The sequence below is a fragment of the Nyctereutes procyonoides genome, unplaced genomic scaffold (assembly GCF_905146905.1).
Source record: "Nyctereutes procyonoides isolate TBG_1078 unplaced genomic scaffold, NYPRO_anot_genome, whole genome shotgun sequence".
In the NCBI taxonomy this organism is placed as follows: domain Eukaryota; kingdom Metazoa; phylum Chordata; class Mammalia; order Carnivora; family Canidae; genus Nyctereutes; species Nyctereutes procyonoides.
Window position 1 is genome coordinate 63,125,428 of NW_026575043.1, and position 25,076 is coordinate 63,150,503.

Consider the following 25,076-nt stretch of genomic DNA (forward strand, 5'->3'; position numbering starts at 1 on the left):
TACGAATCTTGCTTACAGATCTCATTTTCTCCACATGTTCGTTTTTTAAACTATCTGTTCCCATTGTCTACCTTTCATCAGTCAGGCCTTTGTCCTTTTTCTAAACAGTTAAAACACAGTGGTTCCAGACTAGGGGTGCCAGAAGGGTGTGCTGGTCGGGCGGAGGGCACGCGTGTTCTTGTGGCCCCTGCTTTCTGCTGAGCGCCTTGGGCCACTGTGCCCGGGAGCTGTTTTCCAGAGGTGCCTTTGGGGCAGATAACCACCAAGTGGTAATCTGCAGCCCTGCCTTTGTCTGCTTCTCAGTATTTACATCATGTATTTGTGCCCTCTCTCTCCCCCACACCAGAATCTTGAAACACGCTTTTGCTTTCCAGAGTCGGGGGTCAGCTCTGATGATGATGATGATGAAGAAGATGGAAGTTACCTGCACCCGTCTCTTTTTGCTTCCAAGAAGTGTAACCGCCTGGAGGAGCTGATGAAGGTTTTGATTCTCTGTGTTTTTTATGCTGTAACAAAACTTCTGCTAATCTAGTTTTGGGAAATCTTTAAGCGGCTATTCTTTTGTATCTTATCACTGACATCTGTTGTGCATTTTCGTTGTTGACTTGGTGACTGACACTTTTATTGGTGGCAGTTTAGTCCTGCCCAGCCTTCCTTCCTTTCCTGAGTGGTTACTAGGAAGATGGAAGCCGTCTATTCACTCACTTCCTCTGGGAGTGGAGTACAGCACAGTAGTGCAGGCCCTCTGTGTGTGTGTGCCAAGGGGTTTCCTGGAGCATGTCCACCGTGCCCTGATATACCATGTTCTGTGGTTGAGTTGAGCCTTCTTGGCCACAAGCATTCTCCGTGACTCAGAACAGGAATGGTGTGATCATGATCCTCTCTGTCTGCAGCCTTTGAAGGTGGTGGACCCAGATCACCCCCTGGCCATGCTGGTCCGTAAAGCCCAGGCTGACAGCCCCGCTCCTACCCCCACCACAGCAGACGGCACTGCGCAACCCTCCCAGGTGGAGTACGCCACGGACTGTGAGTACCTCTCTGCGTGTCTCCTGGCCTGCACCCAGCTGTAGAGCTCAGCCAGTCGGGCAGCGTGATGGGTATACATGCAGTGCGGGTCTGCTAGAGGTGCTGGGGGGACTCGATCCCTCAGGTCTTCACGTTTAGTCATCTTCGGCATGTGGCCTCATCCTTTAGCTTGTTACCTAATGTTGACAAATGCCAGCTCTGTCTCCAACACTAGCTGTGCCTTCCAGGAAGGATAAAGAAGGGCAAGGGCAGAAAGCAGACTGTGCTCATGACTTTGCCCTTCTTCGAAGGACTCCCCCTTCCCCCCACCCAAGAAGCTATGCCTGGTGCCTCCCTATAACCCTCACAGAAAGGATGGTGTTGTGTGGTCCACCTGGCCTGCACTGGGGACTGGAATTGGCCATGTTGCAGCCCTAAACAGAGTCAAGTTCTGTTAAGAAGCACAAGGAGAGCAGACTTTGGTTGGCTTGGGGTGCTGTCATGGTTGCTTTCCCGCAAAGGCCATGGCTCAAGCTAGCATGTGACATGCACTATGGAATCACAACTGATTACACTTCCTGCCTTTTCTGGCTGATTGCTAGCCTTTTGTGTTTTTAATTACTGAAAGATTATGGACAGAAGGTAAATCTTGAGGTTCTAGTCAAGTAATCATTTCAAAGTATTTGATCTCAGTCTCGTTGTCCAATCTTTTTTAAGTTACTTTACTTAGAAGTTAAACATTGAGCAGGAGAACAGCCTCTAGGATGCCTGCAGGGATTTGTCTGTTGTCCTTCACCGGCAGACCTGATCAGATGATCCACCCATAAAGTCGTCACTGTCAGAAGGCAGAAAATCAGCCCGAAATTAATTCTTTTAGGACGTAGGCTGCTCATTATGGGAGTGTCTGTCAGAAATGGTGCCATGACTCCCCCACCTCTCTCCCAGTGCAGCATGTAGCAGCACATGACTCTGATGTGCTGAAGTCACATTTGCAGACTTTAAAAGTCAGCTACTTTAGTGAACTTAATGTGCATATCCTGAAAAAGCCTCTTAACGGACTTGGGGTTCGAAGTGCTCAGACAGGGAGTGCTGTGTGGATGCTCAGCCGCACAGGTGAATTGGGAGTCGTGAGGGAGCAGTGGAAGTTTGCTGAGTGGGATGTCCCTGAGTGTCCTCGTTTTCCTGTTTTAGACCTGTCATTGAGTTTTTGCGTGTTTAGTGCCTTGTCCGTGTGCATCCAATAGATCCGTGAAGCTATTACTGTCTTGCACAGGAGAGGAGAGGAAATTCAGGGGCAGGGTGACCATTACCCAATCATTCGCTCCGTTTATCATGGGTGCACATACCTTTAAACTCGAGGGCAGCAGCAATGAGGCGTGTCCCAGCCCCCACAGCACTGGGTGGGAGGGGGGTGCGTCCCTGCTCTGTGACTCAGGCTCTCTGCGGTGTCCAGAGCCCCATTTACACCAGTCCCTCCATGGACAGACATCAGGTGCACCAGGTTTGACTTCTACCTGGACCCCTGCCCACCTGCCCCCAGAAGTGCTCCGTCAGGGGGTGCCAGTTAGTGACAACTTCTCCTCCACATGCTGTTGTTTTGACAGCTCTCTGGTACCCCACATAGTGCAAGAGTGATAGGCAAGTGTGCTTGGTGTCACAGCCTCACAGCTGAACTGTCTAACCCAACAGAGACAAAAGAATCCATGCTGACAGAACCCATGGCTGCATACTCATGGATTGCTACTGTGCCAGAGGCAGGGACCAGATTGCAGATTTTGCAGAGAAGCAAAAAATGTAAAATGTTTAGGTGAAATATCTCAATTTACAAGTGTCAGCAATGAATTTGTATTTTGTAAAAATATAAGGCAGTCAAAGGAAAGCACATGACAAAGTCAGTGCTGCTTGTAGGCATCCCCCTGCATCCAGCCTCTGCTGTGCATGTGGAAGGGGGCATGGGCGTGAGGGCAGTGAGGTAGAGGGCTGTCACATAGTTTTTCTGTGGAGACTGCTCAGCAGTGCTCAGTGCTGCCTAGAGGCTAGGGAAGGGGGCTGTGAGGTGTCCAGATTTCACATAGATACCTCGTTACCAGAAGTGAGCACTGTTTCACGGACGTGGGGAAGACAGAGGCTGGACTGCAGTGGGGCAAGAAGGAAACAGGGTATGGAAATGGACGCCTGAGCGCAGACCCTCTGAAGCTTGGCTGTGCAGGGGAAGAGGGGCCATGCCTAATGAGGAGTGAATGTCCCTCTGAAAGCACCAGCCCTGGGGTCACTGCAACAGCCACGTGTCCAGGGCTCATGAGGTGGGAGGCCTGGATGGTTAGACACATACTGATCCGGTTTCCAGGAAGAACCCCGAGCTTGAACTTTGAATCCAAATCAGAATAGTGCCTGGCCCAACAAGCGCATGAGAAAATGCTCTGCATCACTGACCATCAGGGAAATACAAATCAAAACCACAATGAAATCCCACCTCACACCAGGGAGAATGGGGAAAATTTACAAGACAGGAAACAACAAATGTTGGAGAGGATGCGGAGAAAAGGGAACCCTCCTGCACTGTTGGTGGGAATGTGAACTGGTGCAGCCACTCTGGGAAACTGTGTGGAGGTTCCTCAAAGAGTTAAAAATAGACCTTCCCTACGACCCAGCAATTGCACTGCTGGGGATTTACCCCAAGGGTACAGATGCAGTGAAACAGCAGGACAACTGCACCCCTATGTTTCTAGCAGCAATGGCCACAATAGCCAAACTGTGGAAGGAGCCTCGGTGCCCATCGAAAGATGATGGATAAAGAAGATGTGGTTTATGTATACAATGGAATATTACTCAGCCATTAGAAATGACAAATACCCACCATTTGCTTCAACGTGGATGGACCTGGAGGGTATTATGCTGAGTGAAGTAAGTCAGTCGGAGAAGAACAAACATTATATGGTCTCATTCATTTGGGGAATATTAAAATTAGTGAAAGGGGGGCAGCCCGGGTGGCTCAGCGGTTTAGCGCCGCCTTCGGCCCAGGGCCTGATCCTGGAGACCCGGGATTGAGTTCCACATCGGGCTCCCTGCATGGAGCCTGCTTCTCCCTCTGCCTGTGTCTCTGCCTCTCTCTCTGGGTCTCTTAAGAATAAATAAATAAAATCTTTAAAAAAAAAAAATTAGTGAAAGGGAATAAAGGGAAAGGAGAGAAAAAGTGAAAGTATCAATGAGGGTGACAAAACATGAGAGACACCTAACTCTGGGAAATGAACAAGGGGTAGTGGAAGGGGAGGTGGGTGGGGGGTTGGGGCGACTGGGTGATGGGCACTGAGGGGGGCACTTGGCGTAATGAGCACTGGGTGTTACGCTAAATGTTGTACGCAAATTGTACTCCAATTAAAAAAAAAAAGAATAGTGCCTGGCACAAATAGAGCAGAGCACCTGTCTTCACGGTTTCAGAGATGTTTGATTTCATCTGTGGGTACATTCTGTGGTTACCTAAGAAAAAGCAGCAAGGATGTGAAAAGTTTGAAAAGAAGGCACAGTAAAGGGAAATAAGCGGTAACAGGTAGTAAGTGAAATCTTAGAAGACATCCCAGGGCCTGACTAGTTTAGTTGGTGGTTTAAGCAAAATCTCTGGTAAGAACAGATCTGAAACATCTCGTAACTTAAACACAGTGTGTGCTGTTGACTAGTCGCATAACGTGTCTTTACCCACCCTGTGCATCGTGCAAAGCTGCCTCTCTGCTCTGGGTGCTGTGCAGTCAGGGGAGTGCTGACGCCCCAGAGCAGACGTTGGGTTGCAGTCTGTGACTTCATGACTCTCACACCCACTTCCCCTCCCTGTTCCACATAGTCTTGTAAGCCGTTGACCTTTTGTCCATTTGCATAAAATTTAATTAAATATGTGATTACAGAAGTTTAATTGGAAAAAAACATTTCAGAGAAGAGCTCTGCTATAAGAGCAAACAGGCCCATCCTGCTGAAGAGGAGCCTCACTGCTGGCGCCCAGCAGGAAAACCAGGAGCATCTTTGGAGGGAATGTGAATGAGAGCCCTGAGGCAAAGGCACGTTTGGAAGTGGGTAGGAAAGGAAACATGGCAAAGTAGCAAGGAATGGAGACTCCAGGAAAGAGCCATGGATCACAGGCCCTGGTAGAGCCTCGCCTTTTACCCTGCAGGACTGTGGCTTCCAGGCAGCGGTGCCGGGTGGGGCAGCGCTCAGCAAAGGAAGGAGACTTTAACTGGTGAAGAACTATCTCCTTTAAGCTCACAGACAACATTATATTCTGCTAATAGAATAAAAAAAATTTATCAAGCAGAAGAAATGCCTAACACACCAACAGCTTTTATAGTCAAATGGGGGTGGGGGGGAACTCCAGCAGAAACACAAGCTCTACACTGTGAATAATTCAGAAAGGTACAAATGGCCATGCAGTTTTTTTCAAAGGTTTCCCTTCACTGCTCACCCGAATGGCTTTTTATTTGCTGGCCTTACAGCCTGATTCCTGGAGAGCGCGGGCCAGTGTCACAGCACACGTGTGAGGGTACACAAGACTGTGTCATAGTCGGGAGGCCCACCCTGGCTGGCACATAAGAACACTTGAGAATTTTATTTTTAAATTTTTATTTTTTTAATTTTTTTTAAGATTTTTGATTTATTTGTTCACGAGAGACACGGAGAGATAGGCAGAGGGAGAAGCAGGCTCCCTCGGGGAGCCCGACGCAGGACTTAATCCCAGGACACCAGGATCACGACCTGAGCCAAAGGCAGGCACTCAACCACTGAGCCACCCATGTGCCCCACACTTGAGGATTTTAAATCTTGGAATAAAATCAAGGTTTCTGGATTGTTGAAAATGTTATTCATGTTAAGTTTTAATTCCTTGATAATTACAGAGGTTAAAGGAAAGCAGCACAGGTGGAACCTACCGTGCCATGTGATTTTCAGCTGCGTCACAGGCAGAGAGGGAGAAGGCTGAGAGGCATGCCCTTCCTGCTGGTGGGAGCGTGTGTGGCTGTCAGAACTCAGTATGCACGTGCCTATGGCCCAGGATTTCCTACTGTAATCTGCAAACACGTAAGGAAGGAGCTACAGGAATACTCATCACAAGGGAGATTTCTAGTGCTGGTGGGAGACTGAGATCCCCTTGTGCCCTTAGGAGAGAGGACGGAGGGGGCAGTGGGGACAGCTGTCCGTCCGCACAAGGCGGGACCAGTTGCAGAGGGGCAGGTGTCAGTGGAGACCTTCATGTTGGGTTCGGATGTGGGATAGATGTGGAGGGATATGTCTCCACCTGGTCATGTGAGAGACAGCCTGCAGGAATGGGACTCTGTGGCAGGGGGGCCACTCCATCACCTGCCTGTCTGCGCCGCTTGGACCATGTATGTGGGTGACTATCTCTTTCCAGAAAAAGTGCAATCAATGGGATGCTTCTGACACTGCTCAAGTATTCTGAAGCGGCTCTTGGAGGGTTGTGATGTGAACACATGGTTTCCTGACCATCTGTTAGCCACCCCCATCCCAGCTCTTCCCCGAGAGAGCCTGGCACCCGCTGGGGTCACCAAGCTTTTCCAGCTCTTTTTATTAGCGAGTGGTTAAGAATTACTTCAGGATGCACATGGCCATTCTTTGTGATTCTTTCTGATGAGAGATTTTCCTGGATATAGGCAGCCTCAGAAGAAAAGCATGTGTTTAGTTTGAAAGAATTTTTTTCTAAAATCTCCTTAAATACAGATGTGTAAAACTAACAGTTTCTTCCTTTTATTAGCCTGACGGTGATTTTTTGTTGCTTGGTTGTCTCCTGCTGTTTGGCTCTAAATCTTTGCCGAAGAGGGTCATAAATGCAGTTAATTATGCAGGAAAGCATAATACTGAAATACTGCCCACTGGTAGAGCATGCAGTTTTTTAAAAATAAAACGCCAACCCAGTTTTTAAAAATGTTTTATTCTATAAATAGCTGAAGTGAAATCAAATTGTGTCGTGTGGCTAGACTGGATATTTTCTGGCTTCTGCTCTGGTGTTTTTTAAAATGTGATTTTTGCTGCTGTTGTCATGGCATTCCTTTTTTTCTGCAAAATCATGACCTTCAAGTGCTTTGCTTACCTTCTAAACCGCTTCTTAAAAAAAAAATGTCTTTATTGTAAGTGAAGTAGAAGGAAGAAAGTAAAATATTACCCAAGATTGCACCACCTAGAAACAGACATTTTTAGCACTGGGTGAGCATCCCTGACTCAGTGGGAATCACTGACATGATTGAAGAGGCAGGGGAGAGCAGGAAACTCCGGGCCAGGGGTACAAGGTAGTGTTTATGCAGAATAGGCAGTAGAAGGTTGGGTGTACAGATGGAAATATTTGTGTAAAGCAGAAGTCTTTTTAAGTTTTACTTGAATTCAGCAGAAGAACCTATAATCAAAAATCAAAGAAAGGTAATTGCTGATCTTCAGATAAAAGTTTCTTCCATACCTCAGGAATTCAGTTCTATAGATTAGAATGTTAAAGATGTTGAGATGATTATTTTTTAAAGCTCTGTTTTTATCCTAGACACCATTAACTGAAACTGGAGGAAATTACTCATAAGATGCCGCCAGTAACTCCTGATTTTTAGGAATTAGTATGTCTGTTGTAAGAGTGTGAGTGATACTGACGTTGGGTCTATCCCACGCCCCCCCAGCTAGCTGGCCTCCGTCCTGGGGGTGAGGGCTATACCAGAGTGCCTCTGCTCCACTCTCGTGGACCTGTGTTGTGAGGCTTCTACTCATGCATCCTTGTGTGCTGGGAACTGCCTGCCTTCCCCACTGTGCGGAAAGGGGTAAATCTTTCTCTGAGGTGTTTGTAAGCTGCTGTCCAGCCTGCCTGGTCTCTCCTGTGCAAAGAAGCCTGGCTCGGCCGGCTGCTGCCCACAACCAGTTGTGTGGGGCTGCTTGGCTTTCGCTCATTGCTGTTAGGTGCTGTTCGCTGAGCTCCCCCATGTGGGCAAGCACCCAGGTGAACGGTACTGTTAGGCGGTCGCATGCCAGGTTGAGTTCTGGACTTGGCGCTTGCTGTGAAGAGGAAGGGGCCACTTCACTTTCCCCGCCCCCACATTCAGGCAGGATGCCTGGTGACCTGGGGCGTTTCCCAGTCATCCTGGGGCATGTCCTGCACCCTTTCAGAAGTTCGGCTCTCATTCTGGGAAACTTTCCTCATGTGCCTCTCGTTGCCAGTTCTCTTCTAGTTGTGAGCTTCTCTGCTTAAAAGATATCAGTGTCCTTTTGTTTCATTTTTTTCTTCTGTACCATTTTCTGTTTTGTTGTGCCCTGGTTCTCCTTGGTGTTTGGCGTGTGTCTGTCCATCTTCTTCCATGTCACTGCTTTCTTAGTCACATTTGTCCGCTGCAGTTTAAAGTGTGTTGGTTCCATAAAAGTGTGATTTGGGGGCCTCTGTTCTCTCAGGGCTGCAGCGGGCTCTGCAGACTTGCTGGAAGGTCCCGATGACCTGTCAACGCCTCTGCCATTGCAGCTGGACAGGTGTCTTGGACAGGTGGTCGCAAGGGGGTGTGGCCAGGCTGCATGAACACCGAAACTTGAATTTCCCAGAACGTTTATGTCATGAAATGTGTTGTTCCCTCCTGTATAAACATGTCAGACCCTCTTTGGGCTCTTCCAGACTGCACAGAGACAGGCATCAAGTGCAGTCACCACACAGCATAGCTCGGCCCCCTCTGTCTCAGTGGTGGCTTTCTTTCCTTTTCTTTGTGCTTGATAGAACTGTCTCACTCGGTTCATCTGTGGCTCCCAAAATTCAAGGTTGCTTGCATTCCGTTTCCATCCAGACTGTGGTCTTGGCTGCCTTGCCTGGCTGTGGGGGCCTGCATGGCTCTGCGCCCTTTCCTGGTCATCTCCCAATCCTTTGCTCTGGGTGCTTCCTCCTTATCCCTGTTCCTGCTGCCTTGGAGATCCTAGAACCTGTGTTTATGTAACAGGCCTCCAAACCTAATACAGTACTAAAAACTTGAAACTTTTTACATGAATCACTGATAAAGACTTTAAGTAATGGGTAGAGACAGGCCTTCTAAAAGAAGGTTTTATTTGCCAGAAAGAGAGCAATTGCCAGTGGGCTAGTGGGATCCCTGGGTGGCTCAGCGGTTTAGAGCCTGCCTTTGGCCCAGGGTATGATCCTGGAGTCCCTGCATGGGCCTGCTTCTCCCTCTTCCTGTGTCTCTACCTCTCTCTTTCTCTCTCTCTCTCTGTGTGTGTGTGTGTCTCTCATGAATAACGAAATAAAATCTTTTAAAAATAAAAAAATAAACACTGGGCTAAAGTCCCTGAGTCCTGTGTTTGTAGATATAAAACTGATTGGTTTGTGCAGTTTCCTAGCTTTATAGATGACATTCTGCATCACTGCAGAAGCTGTTCAGATTTTCCTAGTCTACTTTGGTGACTGAGACAAGGCTTCTTTTGTGGGAGATTTTTTTTTTTTTTTTTTTTTTTTAACACTGGGTTGTCTGGAGGTCATAGGGAGTAATTAAAAGGTGACTGGGAGGAGCTTTGTGGTAACAAGTAATGAGTTTGGACATATTCAGATACATTGTGAGATGATCCAAATAATAAAAACTTTCAAGTATTTGGGGAGATGGGCAGGGCATTAATACTCTTTTACTTAAAAACTGTCAACTTTGAATCACTTTTTTTTTTTTTTTTTTAAGATTTATGTATTTGAGAGAGAACACAAGCAGGGGGAGGGACAGAGGGGGAAATGCAGACTCCTCACTGAGCAGGGAGCCCAATGCAGGGCTCCATCCCAGGATGCCAGGATCATGACCTGAGCCAAAGGCAGATGTTTAACTAACTGAGCCATCCAGGCACCCAGATCATTATGTTGTACACCTGAAATTAATTTTTAAAAAAATTTTTTACACCTGAAATTAATTTATATTGTGTCAAGTGTACTAAAAAATTTTTTTTGCTTTAAAAACACAACTGTAGGGGAGGTGGGCCGGGGGTGGGGGTGACTGGGTGACGGGCACTGAGGTGGGCACTTGACGGGATGAGCACTGGGTGTTATTCTATATGTTGACAAATTGAACACCAATAAAAAGTAAATTTATAAAAAAAAATTAAAAATAAAAACACAACTGTGAACTTAGCATTGTAGGGATTGTTGGCTTGACTGTGGTTTCCCCAGGACATGAGATTCTATATTCTGGAGAGCCAGCAGATCAGCACCCTGCCTGAAACACAGTGGTCAGAGGGGCCCTTCAGGAACTCGCACAGATGGTCCAAGTCCATGAGGCAAAGCTGGAAGTCTTGGGGCTGGGGTGAGCAGTCATCGAGTGAATGAGAGGAATACAAACCTCAGTAATATTAGAAATCACTGTTGAATTATGTTCTTGGGGCCTAGTGTTTGACTTCTCCTGGAGTAAAGGTCCTCAGTGTGAAGAGAGCATAGCTTTTTTAAGTGTGAGCAGAAGAAAGTCTCCAGTCAAGTAGGCTGCCTGTGAGATTGATACTGACCAGGATCTGAATCTTTAGATGCTGATGAAAACCTTTGTTAAGGTTTATTTTCAGCAGAAGGGATAGTCTTACAGAGTCTTATGTTACATAGCGAAATCACCACGAAAGTGACTTATTCCACTGGTCTGTCAGCAGGTGACTACCCGGGAAGGGCGCTCTGGCTGTGGTCCTGCTGTGGTGGTGAAGAGTGGGGCGTTTACAGGGAAATCAGGCCCTCCCACCCCAGTGTTCGGGAATATGCATACCATCCTCTCCATGGAATCCACCCATGTCAGAAATCTCTCATCATATGGTCACAGAAGGGAAGGGAATACAGGAAAGCCCACATAATGGTGGGGAGTGAGGACCAGTGTTACTCCTGTGACTTTTTCATAGGCTTGAAAATAGTTTTGAAGTTATTAAGCATTGAGGTTGTAAGAGCATCTCTAAACAGCCCTTCAGAAAAGTTTGACTTTTGGAAAACAGAAACGTTCCAGTTTGTGGAGAGGAGGGGCTGGCATAGCCAGGGTGACCAGAAGCTGCCAGGTGGGCAGTACATGGAGTCGGGGGGGACACACTGCATTCTTCATGAAGAGTGCCATTCTTGCCATTCATATACTTGTATTCATCTCCTTCTCCCAAAAGCCCACTCAGATATTTTTATTATATTTGAAATTTCATCCAAAATTCATTTAAAAATGCGTGGGAATTAGTTTTTTCTTATTCTCTGAGTATCTATATCATGCCCCCACAAAGAGTAGTAACATACTTACCGTCTGGCTCTTTTTGGAAACACCTGCAAGCCCCTGCTCTATCCCAGAGTTGGTGAGAGACTTTACTTGAATATGAATGTCCTCATTTTGTTGATTTTTTTTTTATAGAAGCCCTACGGGCTTTAAAGTTAGTTATAGCAAAGACCAGTTTTAAAATCCAGCTCTTAAATATGTTGTTGTTTGCATTCTTAGGAAATGTTCCCACATCCTGTCAATACAGATCTGCGTCTATAGCCCCAGCCTCCCTGCCTACTTGACATCGCCCCTGGGCTATACGGTGCAGGTCTCGAATCCACACAAATATTTTAGTTCTAGAATGTTTGACAATGCCCTCATTCTGCTCTTGCATATGGTAGGTAGTTTGAACAGGCCTACAGTTGTGCACTGAATACTGTCCCTGGGACTTTGGAAGGTTTGGGCCACTAGGACATGGTGGCCCTTGCTGCTGCAGAGAAGCCTTCCACCATTCCACTTCTTATCCTTGTGCATGTAACTCATAGTCACTAGCAGATTGGCATTGTGCTTGTGCCATGCTGGGACAAGGCTCCTTCCATCATGGACATAGGGAGGTCCTCCAAGCCAGGGGCCTGAGGAGAATGGGACACAGGAGCGGTGGGACAGGAGGCAGGGAACTTGGCTTGGGCCCTGGGTGGGGAGAGATAAGAGGGTTCCAGGCAGGAGCAGCTCTGTCTGGTCCAGGCAGGGCTCCTGGAGCCTTAGAGCAGGGGTCTGGGAGGGAGTGTACAGTGCAGCTGACCCACCAGGAGGAGGCATGGCACAGCCACCTCCTGAGCCAGCAGGTGTGTGAGGAGGAGGCAGGGATCCTGATCTGGACCGAGCCCATGTGAATCGTTTAGGAGATGGCCCGGTGGGGGTGTGGAATGGTCAGTTCATTGTGGATAAGTTCAGCTCAGCTAGAGATAGGACTTCTGGAATCCTCAAGCACAGAGAGGACTTAAAGCCATTAAGCTGACGGAAGGTCCCTCAGGTGCATGGGGAGGGCCATTTGCTAGTCCGGTGGAGGCAGCCCAGAGGCCAGGTGCTCACCTGGGCTTGGACAGGTAGGGCAGCAACATGCAGGCCCGGCAGCTGTCTCATTCATGGCTGCCGCTCACAGACGCTCCATTGGTCACATTCCCTCGTTGTGACATCTTGTATGAATAAAATAGATTGGTTTTTTAAGATAAATTGTTTGCTCCACAGCATTTGCTAAAGGCATTTTCATGCTTTTTTTTTTTTAATTTATTTATGATAGTCACACACACACAGAGAGAGAGAGAGAGGCAGAGACATAGGCAGAGGGAGAAGCAGGCTCCATGCACCGGGAGCCCGACGTGGGATTCGATCCCGGGTCCCCAGGATCGCGCCCTGGGCCAAAGGCAGGTGCTAAACCGCTGCACCACCCAGGGATCCCCCGGCATTTTCATTCTTAATAGAGACACATATTTGTCTTCTCCAAACTGGCTCTTTACACAGAAGGGATTGCTCACCAGCCTCCTGATCTACGAGAACCCTTTAAACACCAGGATTCCCTTCTTGGAGTTAAATTTATATGAGATTAAGATCGCATGAAATGTCAGCAAATTGGCTCTGATTTTTGTGGAAAGCCAGTTGAATAGAAGGGGTTTGGACGGTAATTAGGCATGTTTATCTGACCTTGTGTTACGTCGCTCTGTATGTTTCTGAGCAGGTGCAGAACTGAGAAGGAGGTGCACTCGGATGTGCTTTACACTCTGAAGCAGCTTGATTTTTTTCATAACAGCTACAGTTGCCCTTACAAAAACATAGGTGCCTATTGGAACTTCCTTCTTGGATTCATCTGGAGTAGGTATTTGTGGTGCTCATGATGCCAGTAACGCCATTGGCATTCAACTTTCTTGTAAAACCCACTCATCTTTCAAAAATTCAACCTAAAATCCGGAGTACAGCAACCCTAGTAAGGTGTGTTATGTCACGGAAGCCCAGTGGTAAAGAGAGTGGGAGGAGCCCTTTGGGACTTTGCACCCTGTCATGAAGATGTGATGATGAGCTTAAGGAAGCACAAAACTTGGTGTTCGTGGGAATCGCTGAGTGACTGCACTCTAATGGTCATTTTAAAGGGTCTGTGGCTTCAAGTGCATTCACTCTATAATAAGAGTGATGAGTCAGTGAGCCCGCATATCTTAGCACAAGGGTGTTTGGGAAGGCTCACAGGCCTTGCTGGCAGCTGGCTTCACTTACTAATGCTGGGCAATTGCCGGCCATACACTGGAAACCTCAGATGCTAGCAGTGCCATGGCACTGCTGTTTACAGGGAAGCGCCCTGTGCAAGCAGGGGCCCCTGGAATGGACAGACCTTAGGTGGGGGAGGTACTGGCAGTCAAACTTCGGGAGCTGGAGGGGGAGGGGGAGGACACGTCATATAGAAGATACTGTGTGGATGTGCTGGCGTCAAAAGTGAGGGAGCAAGGTGACCCAGAGTGGGAGTGAAGCCCAGAGGCTCTGGGAAAGGCGAGGCATGGGTGACGGGCTGTGGTTCACCGTCACTGTCACACCCGGGCCCCAGAGTAACCCATTGTGCTACTACCTGCATTCCATAGCAACAAGTCTGCTGGCCATTGAGCCTCCTCACATCTCACTAGACAGTGACATTGGGTGGCTGTCAGCATTGTTTTTTAGATAAATGGAAATTATGAAATTTCCTGTTTGCCTTTGTGAAGTGTGATGAAGACTCTGCTAGAAGCTCGCTGCATGTCTGAGAGGGTGGAGTGGGCTGCCTGTGCAGGCCTGCTGGGGATGCCAGGTCAGGGTCTCCCACTGCGTGCAACCTCCTGCTTTGGTCCTGGCACAGCCTAGGTCTGGGGTGCATTCAGGTTCAGGTGTGTGCAGTCTTATTTTCATACCTGGCAACAAAGCCTTCTGTTTTTTAAGCTCAGCACTCAGAGTTTCTGCTCTGTCTTAGCCAGTGCCCCTCAGCCAGTATTCTGAGGGTGGATTCCTGAGATAATCTGCCATCTTGCCAGGAGTGCTGTCTTTAACACTGTTTTGATTTAGCATGATGGTCACTTCAGGAAAGTCCTATGAACTGATGGTTAATCTGCGTATGAATATTTTCAAAGGGACAATGCTTGGTTTTGAAAACCATTTATTCTGTTACATGAAGAATGCGTTACATTGCAATTGCCTGACATACACTCTTAGTCAAAACCTCTAAGCTGTTTTGTTCTTGTGAGTTCACATGGCTCACTGGTTGTGGCTGTGATTTAAAGTGTATTCTGGCTTGATGTCAGACTGACTATCTGGACTGACAGGAGTGGAGTGTCCTTCCACTGAGATGTGACACCCTGGACTAGGCAGTAACAGGAGTCCCACCCCCTCTCCCAGAGACGCTGGACTACATACATGTTGTTCTCCAAGGCAGGTCAGGGTTAGTATGCTCTGTTCTCACCGAGGCCACATCGTCTCCCTATCTGTGGGGTGGCTCTGCCTAGGGACTGAGAAGAAGGACTCTGGTAGCCTGATTGCTTAAAGGCGGGTACATGGGAACTGCAGTTCCATTCCTACAAGGAGGATGCTGTACGTCACAGGCATAGGCTGTGTGTGAACGCCTCGCTTGGTGAGGAAAAGCTTCCATTGGAAACGGTGCATCCATCTGTCCATCCGACTAACGCTGCGTGCTACATGCTATAGAGCGAACATACCTTCCCTGCCATCCCCACTGCCTCAGCCTCCGCCTCCAGCCAGCAGCTTCAGGTGGTCCCCGCCCTCCTGCAGCAATGTGATTGAGAACTCTGTGGGGACCTTGTGTCTTACCATAAACTCTCAGGATGCCATTGTGAATATGTAGCCATGGCTGGTATGTGACATTGAGAGAGAACAAGCTGGGAGTTCACACATGCAGGTAACAAGGAGCGAGCTGTTAGCAGCTGTGGGTGGGCCTGCAGCCACTTCACTGGTCCCTGGTTCCAGCCTCAGGTGGTAAGGCTGGGGCCTCGCTGCTCATACTGCTGTCCCACTGCTGTTTGCCAGTGTAGCACACATTGTTGGGAGCCAGGGTCAGGGTGAAGCATCTGCTCTTGCTAAATGTTCTTGTTTTAAAGTTAACTAATTGAAAATCAAAATAAAATTCATTAATTGGAAAGATTTTTTCATTCTCCAACAAAAAGGAAATTAAATCTCAATGTAGTCAGAACCATTTGCATATCCACAATTCTTAATTGGATCATTGGTTCTCCCATGATTTAGCTGGTTTTGAATTTTTCCAAAAAAAAAAGAAAAATAAGCTTATAGGACTTTTAATTATTGAAACAGTGGGCTGCTGCCCTGCAGATACTTGCATGTGCCCAAACTACACAGGAAGCTGTTGTACATTGCTGTCTGTGACGGCAAAGCCACCCAATGACCTGTGTCCGTGAGGATGTGGTAAATACACTGCCACACATTGGGGGGCCAGGATGCTGGTTACAGATGCACGCACACAAGGGAAGTGTCACCCAAAGGAAGTGCAGCGCCCAGAAGATAACTGGGAAAGGAGCAGAGCGCTATAGCTGCATGCGTGCTCATCAGCACGGTGGCCAGCTGCTGCTGGAGAAGACTTTTTTCCTGTCTGCATGTTTACTGCTATTGTCCCCAGGGGTGCCCCAACATTGCCTGGCTCCTCCACATCACGTGTCCGGTGGGCAGCCCTTTCTTGTATCAAAAATATAGAACACAGTGTAGTTGCAGATGCACAGAAGTGACATTGCACGTGTCTTTCCACAGCGACCGTGGCTGCCATGTATTACAGCTACTACATGCTGCCAGATGGCACCTACTGCCTGGCACCCCCCCCACCGGGGGTCGACGTGGCCACTTACTACAGCACCCTGCCTGCTGGTGTGGCTGTGCCCAGCTCTGCTGGGGTGACGGCCACTGCCCCACCGCCCCCTGGGACCACACCCCCACCGCCGCCAACCACAGCAGAGACGAGTAGTGGGGTGACCTCCACCATCACCACAAGGTATGCTCACTTCTTCCCATCGCCTGGCACTTCTCTACTCTCATTCAGGGTCTTCAGTTTGCGTTTCGTGGAGGGTCTCTGTTTCCTGAGGGCTTAAGTATCCAGATACCCAAGTTACAGAGTTGATGGTGCAACAGAAATTGTCATGACATGAACACTTAGAAAATTAATTCCCACTCAGCACCCCCATGTCACCCCCAACTCCTGCATCCTCAGCACCCCACTACCACCCATAACCCCCACGTCTTAGCGTCCTGCACCCCCCATAATCCCCATGTCCTTAGTGCCCCACAACCCCCATATAACCCCTGCATCCTTAGCACCCCATGCCGCCTGACCCCCCTACATCTGGACTTTCTGACGTGCTGATATCTCAGTTGGGCACTACTGGGTAAAATCAGGGTAAAATGAAGCTGCAGTTACTTGTAGGAAACATAGAATTTTATAAAGTCCGTAGAATTGACTCCCAGAAGCCATGGGCAGATGGGGGCTGGCCACCAGACCAGCTGAATGTCGAACAAAAACCACAGTGGGGCAGGGATGGACCCCAGCATCCAGAGGTCTGTGGGGTAGGTATGTTGTCGGCACTTTGTTAGGGGCTCTGGATGCCTGTGGTTGATATCTGACAGAACACATGGGTGTTCTGCATGGTGACCCACCTTCTGACCGTGCTGAGAAACGGGACATGAGGTGAGGATGTTGAGCTGCACTGCCCACGTTCTCTGTTTTAACGTGAAAAAGAATCAACAAGTAACTTATTCTTGGTTGCTTCTAAGAATTGGCTTATAACTGGAGGGAAACATTAGGGGGAAAATAAACCTGTTTCCACGGTTTTAAGTCTCATTTTCCATGAAACCCCATTTTCACTGTTGGCAATAATATTTTGGTGCTTGTTCAAGGAACTGACTTTGATGAGCTATTTGTAGTTGAAGACATGCTCAGAGCCTCCTTGCATGTGTGTGCGTGTATGTGTATGTGTGCGCGCGTGCGTGTTGGGGTGGCCTGGGACACCCAGAGCCCTCTTGTAGCGTGCTCCACTGGTGCACCTGCTGGCAGTCTCAGGAGGTCCCTGCCTGTGAGTGTGATGAAGCCCTTCTCTGCAGTGCACTTGCTCCCGTGGCGGCCATCATCCCCCCGCCCCCCGACATTCAGCCTGTGATTGACAAGCTCGCAGAATACGTGGCTCGGAATGGCCTTAAGTTTGAGACCAGCGTTCGCGCCAAAAATGACCAAAGGTGAGAACAGAATGTGGGTGTGTGGGTACGCATATGCATTGTACTAAGCTTGTTTGTAGTCTAGCTACGTAGTTCTTTATCATTTTTACTCCCTGTTTATGTCAGCACAGCTTATATGGTGAATTGCTTACAGTTGTGTGGTGTGTTTTTGTTGGTTTTGTTTTGTTGAAGTAAGAATGATGAAGCTATCTAAAACAAGGCTGGGGTTCATGCTTTTCAAGAATCTGCCATTTGGGGGGGTGGGGACGGGTGAAGCAGGTGATGGGGATGAAGGCGTGCACCTGTTGTGACGAGCACTTGGTGGTATGTGGAAGTGTTCAATCATTACACTGTACTCCTGAAACTAAGATGACACTGTATGTTCACCAAGTGAGCTGAAAATAAAAACTTAAATGTATATGATATATATGTCAGATAGAAAAATAGTTTAAAAAAATACATACGTGTTTATAAACAAACACAAAACAAAGAAGCAAGGGGAGAAAAGTCTGCCATGTAATCAGCGCTCCATGCATCAGGTATAAGACATCCAGCAGTTGCATGGATCCCTGTGACCACCAACAAACGGTTTAACCTCCCCATGCTTCAGTCTCCCTTGCCCAAGGAGTGGGTAGGATCCAGCCATCCTACTGCGCACACAGCTCTTGTGGTAATGGGGCTTGAGTCTGTCATTGGAGAGCGTGTGTACGGTGTCTGCTTGCAGCAAGCTGTCAGTAGTAGCCCTGGTTGCTACTCTTGGCACATGCGTGTCTGCGCTAATGATTCGTCCTCATCTCTGCTCCTAGGTTCGAGTTCCTGCAGCCCTGGCACCAGTATAATGCCTACTATGAGTTCAAGAAGCAGTTCTTCCTCCAGAAGGAAGGGGGTGAGAGTGCACAGGTATCTGTCTGCAGGGATCTGGGAGACCAGGATCCTCAGTATTGTCTGGTGTATAGGTGTAAGAATAGTTTGTACTTATTCTCAGGACATAGCAAACAGTTCATTGGTTCTACTCTGTCTTGGAGGGATGTGCCCAGCAGATGCTCTCTATAACTTTTCGTACCTCTCAGAGTTGAAGCCTGGTTTTGGGGTTTATTGAAAATTTTATCCCTATTCATAACTAATTGATGATCAGCATGTTCTAAACAAAGAATCCTATCTCTTTAAGCATTTGATGTTTCGGGGCTATTATTTTTATCTTTAAAATTTTATTTATTCATGGGAGACACAGAGGCAGAGACATAGGCAGAAGGAGAAGCAGAAGCAGAATCCCTGTGAGGAGCCCGATATGAGACTCAATCCCAGGATGCCAGGATCACAACCTGAGCCGAAGGCAGATGCTCATCCACTGAGCCACCCAGGCATCCCTGGTTGTCTATTATTTTTAACAGCTTTTAGTGGAGGCCATGTACCATACTTCTTTTGCATTAAGATTTACATCTGTACATAAATCAGAAGTGTGTGTGCTCACAACTAACACTGGCGCCACACAGCGCTGTGCGCTGTCCATGGTGTGGCTTTTATCCTGGGGGCAGACCGCCCCCATGCAGCGCTCCCACATAGGACTCTTAACACCTGCTGGATGCTGCTCCTCCTGTCCTTGTAATACTTTCTCCTGCTCCACTCCCTTCAGGGGCCTGACATTTTGTTCAAACCTATTCTGGTAGATGTTGTAGGCCTTGCTTATCAGTGGCTTTCTTCAGACTGTTATCTGTAATTGCTCAGACTAAATAAAAATGATTCATGTGCAGGCAATGGGCATGATCTGATATTCTGAAAGGATTCTCAGGCATCTGTCTCCAAAGAAAAGACAGTGAGTGGTTGGTCCCCAAGACGGTGTTAGAGCCTTTAGAAGCATTCTGTCCTTCCAGAGGGGAAACCTCCTTGTGCTCCTCTCTGTTGTCTTATATCAGAAGGTGGCAAGCCTGAGTTTCAAAGTGAAGTCTGTCTGTGACATACCCCATGCAGTTTCTAACAGAGCCATTGATAGTCACGTTTAATCTCTAGGCTGTGTCAGCACCAGAAGAGTCTCCTGCAGAATCTGCTCCCGAAAAGCCAAGTGATGGTGGGGAGGAAGGTGCTTGTGAAGATTCATCTGACGCAGGAAGAGGCGGCCCCACAGGGAAGAAGGAGGCGTCATCCAGTAAGACTGTCGCAGATGGGAAGCTGGTCAAAGGTACGCCATTGCCCATCTCATCCTCACAGATGTTATGTCAGGTCATGGAGGAGGGCGCCCCTAACCACAGGAAGCGGAGTTGCCACTTCTGTGAGGTTGCTGTGATAAAGCTTCCCTCATGATACTTTCCTAATTTGGAATTTGGGTCCGTTTGGATATGAGCTCGTCGTATACCTTTGTCTCATGGTCTGTTCTACCAAGTTTAATGGAAACGTTCAACACATTGCACAGGATGTTTCATACCTCCTAGGATGCCTGAAGCCACAGTCATGTGCAGAGAGTCACCAGTGAGATAGTTGTCTTTCTGTGTCCTGAGGCCCTTGACCAGGCTGTGCTCTGCTGCCTCCACTTTGTCACCTTTATGTTCTCTGAAGGGGTTTTTCATCTGTTAGGACCGGTATACACAGAAAGAGCCAATACAGTAAAATAAAACCGGTGGTGGGGATAGGGGAGCTGCCATGGGGCACATTAGCGGGGAAGTCAGTTTGGATCATACATATGAAGCTGCAGTGAGTCCCACATGGTGGGGATGAGAAACTATGGAGAGGAGGGATGCATGGTGGTATTGAGAGTGTCCCAGACACCCCAAGACAGGGCTGCAATCCCAGGCAGAGCCTGCGCGGCTGGAGCTGCATGCAGGCGCACACAGGAAGTGTGGTCAGAGTAGTAGGGGGGTGGGGGCCTGCGGGGAACAGCCTGGAAGGCAGCCAGGACCAGGTCGTGGGGCTCAGGGTCTTTGGTCCTCTTCAGGTGCCAGGTCAGAGAAGTGACTGTATCCAGCTGGTGACTTTGTAAGGACACCCCACAGAGGACCACCTAGAGTTGTTGCTGGGACTGATGGGAGCACATAGAGCTGTAGGAGAAGGGAGGCAGAGGCAAGCAAGTACAGGGTAGAAGGAGGTAGTGACTGTAGAAGTGCCGGTGCTTTCCATCGAGGGGCCTTGCTTTGTAGGGTGGTGATGTGGAGTAACCAGACCAGCCCCATGGATGACTGACCTGGGAAACTCTTCAGATCAGAAGACCACAAAAGAATCTTTGAGCCTCCCATTCCAGGACTTACCTAAGCGCACCTATGAAACTCTTCGCCCTTCCTGGACACTTGCAGACTCTCAATGAAATAAAGGAACATCATAAATAGAGAATAAAATCAGTTGCTGCAGATGTAAGGGAGGTACTTACAATCTGTGTTTGAGAAGAACAAGCAGCTCACCTGGAATTTCAGTTGTAGGGAAGAGAAGGACACTTTGGGACTCAGTGGTAGTGACCCCCAAACAGCAACAGAGGGACAGGTGGGAGGCCAGAGCAGCGGGAGCACCCAGGGGGCAGCATGTGGGTTGCCCGTCAGCCAGGGCCACCTCCACACTGCCACAATCATCTGGCAACAACGGCAGCTGAGACAACACAACCACCTTCCCTCCTGCTCCGCTCAGAGCCTGAGATTCGGCAGCAGCATGCCATCTCGCCTGATCTGGCCCGCGGTTCTGGACAATTGCCACACCTGGGACAGTCCAGAGTTGAACCTCCAAGCACATGGGTGCCTGGGAAACAGCGTGACTGAGTGCCAGGACCTGCAGCTGATAGTCTAACATGTACACAGGTTGCTTAGGAACAGCCTCCAGATGGTCAAATACAGCGAAAGCCTGAAAATCACACCAAAAGAGGAGACAAGTTGAAGATTGCTCTCAGATTCCAGGGGAGGAGATAGAGGTGACGGGGAAGCATCCAGGGAGAAAAATGGGCAGGTTGTCCCCCAGCTGGAGAAAAGGCAGATTGGCAAATCAGACCCACCTTTGTAGCATAAAGTAGCTATCTATAGTAATAGATAATTAAGGTGTTTCTGAAATTCTGAATGAAAAGTACTCTGGATGCTCTGGGCACAGACATTTACGATGCATCAACATTCCAAAATAATTAGAAAAAGTGAGATTAATGAGTATTTCTCCTCCTCTATTTTATTTTTAAGTAAGCTGTACATGCAACATGAGGTTCGCACTCAACCCTGAGGTCAGGAGTCAGACACTTACCTGATTGGGCTGGCCTGACACTCCTAGTGAGAATATTTCACGTCAAAAAATTATCAAATGCAGTGAAAACAAACAAAAACTTACCTAGCCTTGTATGCTTATGTGTAAAATGCGTCTGAGGAACACAGGAGAGGGTGAACAGCGCATGTCAAAGCAGGAACCAGCAGGGATGTAGGAAGAGGCCTATGGCACATTATGTTGTGCAGACTGGATCCAGAAAGAAGCACAGGGAAATATATAGCATACAATGGGTGAGGAAAATCAGATTTTCCAAGTCCACGAGAACAATACACATAACCCTAAATTTGTATGATTTTGAAAATAACTGAAAAATTGGGAAAGTATAAATTGATAAAACTATGTCAGGAAGAGGTAGCATGACAGATGTTAGGTCTGGAAGAACTTAGCATGCACTGCTCAGCGACATCCTGGGACACAGGCGGCAGGCAGGACTGTGTCGGGTCGAGGTTGTTCCTGAGAGAAAGAGGAGCCCGTGCCACCAAAGCCCCTTGGGAACACAAGGCAGCCTCGGGCCCCAGGCTTAGCAGCAGTCTTTGGGCACCACCCCTGGCAGGAGCAGACAAACCACCCGTCTCTCTAGCAGCGGACATCCAGCAGGCGCCAGTGTGTCCACAGCGTGGGTGGTGAAGCTTCTCCAGGGCAACAGTAACTGGCCCTCCCTTATGGAGGACAAATAAATTCGGACTTCTACCTCACATCCGACAACAACAGTTCCAGACAGGTTATGTATTTAAACGTAAAAAGAAACATGAAGGGTCGCCTGGTCTCAGTCAGTTCAACTTCCAACTCGATTTCAGCTCAGGTTGTGATCTCAGGGTCCTGGGATTGAGCCCCACATGGGGCTCTGTGCTGAGTGCGTGGTCTGCTTGTCCTCCCCTCTGCTCCTCCCGCTGCTCACGATCACTGGTGCGTGCTGGCTCGCTCTCTCTCTCTCTCTCTCAGATAAATAAAATCTTTTTTTAAAAGCCCACAAAGTGGGAATCCCTGGGTGGCTCAGCGATTTAGCGCCTGCCTTTGGCCCAGGGCGTGATCCTGGAGTCCCAGGATTGAGTCCTATGTCGGGCTCCCTGCATGGAGCCTGCTTCTCCCTCTCTCTGCCTCTCATGAATAAAATAAAATCTTTAAAAAAAAAAAATAAAAGTACCACAAAGATAGAAGAAAATAAAGGTAATTTTTTTGTAAGAATTGAAGCCATAAATCCCAAGGAAAGAGTAGGAGGTCTGACGGGGGCAGAATCTGAATGAAATTAAATGACGAATGTCAAAACGTTGGTGACTGCTCACATGCAGGAGGAGGGGGAGTGTCCACACTGTAGGAAGAGCTCTCTGGCTGATGAGAAAAGACAGTGCAGCAGAAAAGTAGTAGACCCAGGACACAGGAAGATCCCTTACAAAGGAAGAAAGTAAATGCAGTTTTAAAGTCTCTTCATTAACAAAATGCTGGGGTTTTGCCTCTCAACTTGGTAAAGTTCAACATAATGCTCAGTGAGGTAGAAGCTCAGGGCAGCAAGGACTCTCACTGTCTTTACAAGCATAGGACGCGGTCCCTAGAAGACTGGCCGCTACACGTGGATGCCCTCACTCCCGGACCCATGTGGCCCAGCCCGGCGTCCAGCCCAGTACTCACCGCAGGGCTCAAGGACTCCTAGAAATAAACCCTCAGCAATAGTCGTGGAAAACAAATAAATTGGAAGTTACTTGGCCTTGTAGCCTTGGTTCCCAGTCTGCAAGCAGGGGGCCTGACAGCATCCCTGGTGAGGCTGCAGATTGGGTGAGGTGAGGCCCGTGGGTTATCCTGTTAGTCTGTTCCATTACCAAATTGCTTTAGAGTCTGCATCATGTAACTGTTCTTTGGCTTTGTGTTTTGCATAATGCCAAATGTCCATATGGGTGTTGTGTTATCACAGCTAACATGCTTTTGTTTTAAATGATGCATTTATTGATGCCTGATTTTCCCAATTTGGAGGAAGAGATGCTTTGAGAATGATTCAAGTTGTGTTGAGCTATAATACTGTAGCCCCAAATCCATGAGCTATTTTAATGAACATTTAAGTGAATTTTTTCACCTTTAAGTTCAGTTGATCCTGTGTTCATTAAAGAGTTCATATTACTATGAGCAATAAAGGGTTAATATTAATTCTTTTTCCTCATAGAAAATTTGAAGTGCAAAAGCAGTGTGCTGTGATGAGCACACTACCCCACTCCACCAGCCAGCCCCAGGACTGAGCTTGAGTCCACCCCCAGAGTCCCCAACCTTGTAGCATTTCATCCACAGATGTTTTAGTGTATCTGCAGAAGATAGGACTGCTTTTAACATAAGCGCAGTACGGTGGTTAATGTGGACTCTCCTGACTGTGTTGTGACCCTTGTGTGGTCTCTGGGCAGAGCTTGTTGTGCAGCAGCGCACAACACTGTGCAGGCAATACAGAGCTGATCTTCCGTTTGACTTTCCAGCTCTGCCCTTCCCAGCATTTAGCATCTGGGTGTCCCAAGTTTGACCTGATTGTGGACAGACGTCGTTGTATGTCAGGGGTCTGGAGTGGGGACCTACTACAAGGCTTGCATGGCTGTGGTGCCATACAGTGCTGATAGTAGGACCCTCGAGGGCCAGCTGGGCCATACCCCTCCCCACGTGCGGTCACCCACAGAGCTGCCGTTCTTAGGGACAGTTTCAAACATGTACAAAAACTGCGTCGTGTGATGAGCACACCTACCCAGAACCTACTTCCTACATTCTCAGAGTTAGCTGATTTGCGCTGCACTTTAAAATTTCTTTTCACTATATTTTACTTGAATATCCTTCGTAAACAGTAATTCATGGTTTTTAACAGTAAAATATTGTAATATAATCAATTAGGTATCATTACCAACTACCTTTACCATCGTGTCTATAGGAGTGAGTGACTCAGGAGTGAGTGTTGAGCGGATGAAGGGTTGGGGAAGAAGATTGTTTCCCCTTGGGCCTTTGTATTTCTCTTAAAATTTCCAAATATTCTTGAGAACATGGAACCACCTAAAAGTTTGTGACAGCCATAAAGTAGTCTGACACGATGCCCCACAGAAGTGGATGCCCCTTAAAATGTTTGCTGAATGAAGGAGTGGATCCTGTAACTTCTCCTTTGTTTGAAAAGAGTATTTACAGAGTTGGGATTTTTTAGAAATACCTTTTCATTAGTGGAGTTGCATCATATGCCTGTTTGACCTATGCAAATTCAGCCATATGCTAAGCCCAGAAAAAGAAGGAAAACCCCAATGAAAATTGACCCTTTACAAATGTAGCAACCCTGACTCGCACTCAGCACCTGCGTTCCTGGCAAGGCTTGCATGGGGTCCCTCAGTGAGCCAGCCCAGCCTCCCTGCATGCAGCGTGCATTTAAAACAGCCCACTTCGACAGCACAGGTGTTGCTCACTTTGTCTAGAACCTCCTCTGCG

At 48.0% G+C, this 25,076-nt stretch overlaps 1 protein-coding gene across 2 annotated transcripts in view; it reads left to right on the forward strand.

The window, feature by feature from the left end:
• SFSWAP (splicing factor SWAP) overlaps positions 1–25,076 on the forward strand; it is a 70,407-nt gene that overhangs the window by 14,657 nt on the left and 30,674 nt on the right. For both annotated transcript variants that reach the window (XM_055323306.1, XM_055323307.1), the window contains exons 6-11: positions 375–481; positions 894–1,026; positions 15,972–16,209; positions 17,313–17,444; positions 18,230–18,323; positions 19,431–19,599. In XM_055323306.1, coding sequence (XP_055179281.1) covers positions 375–481; positions 894–1,026; positions 15,972–16,209; positions 17,313–17,444; positions 18,230–18,323; positions 19,431–19,599 — 873 coding nt within the window. The remainder of the gene's footprint in view (positions 1–374; positions 482–893; positions 1,027–15,971; positions 16,210–17,312; positions 17,445–18,229; positions 18,324–19,430; positions 19,600–25,076) is intronic.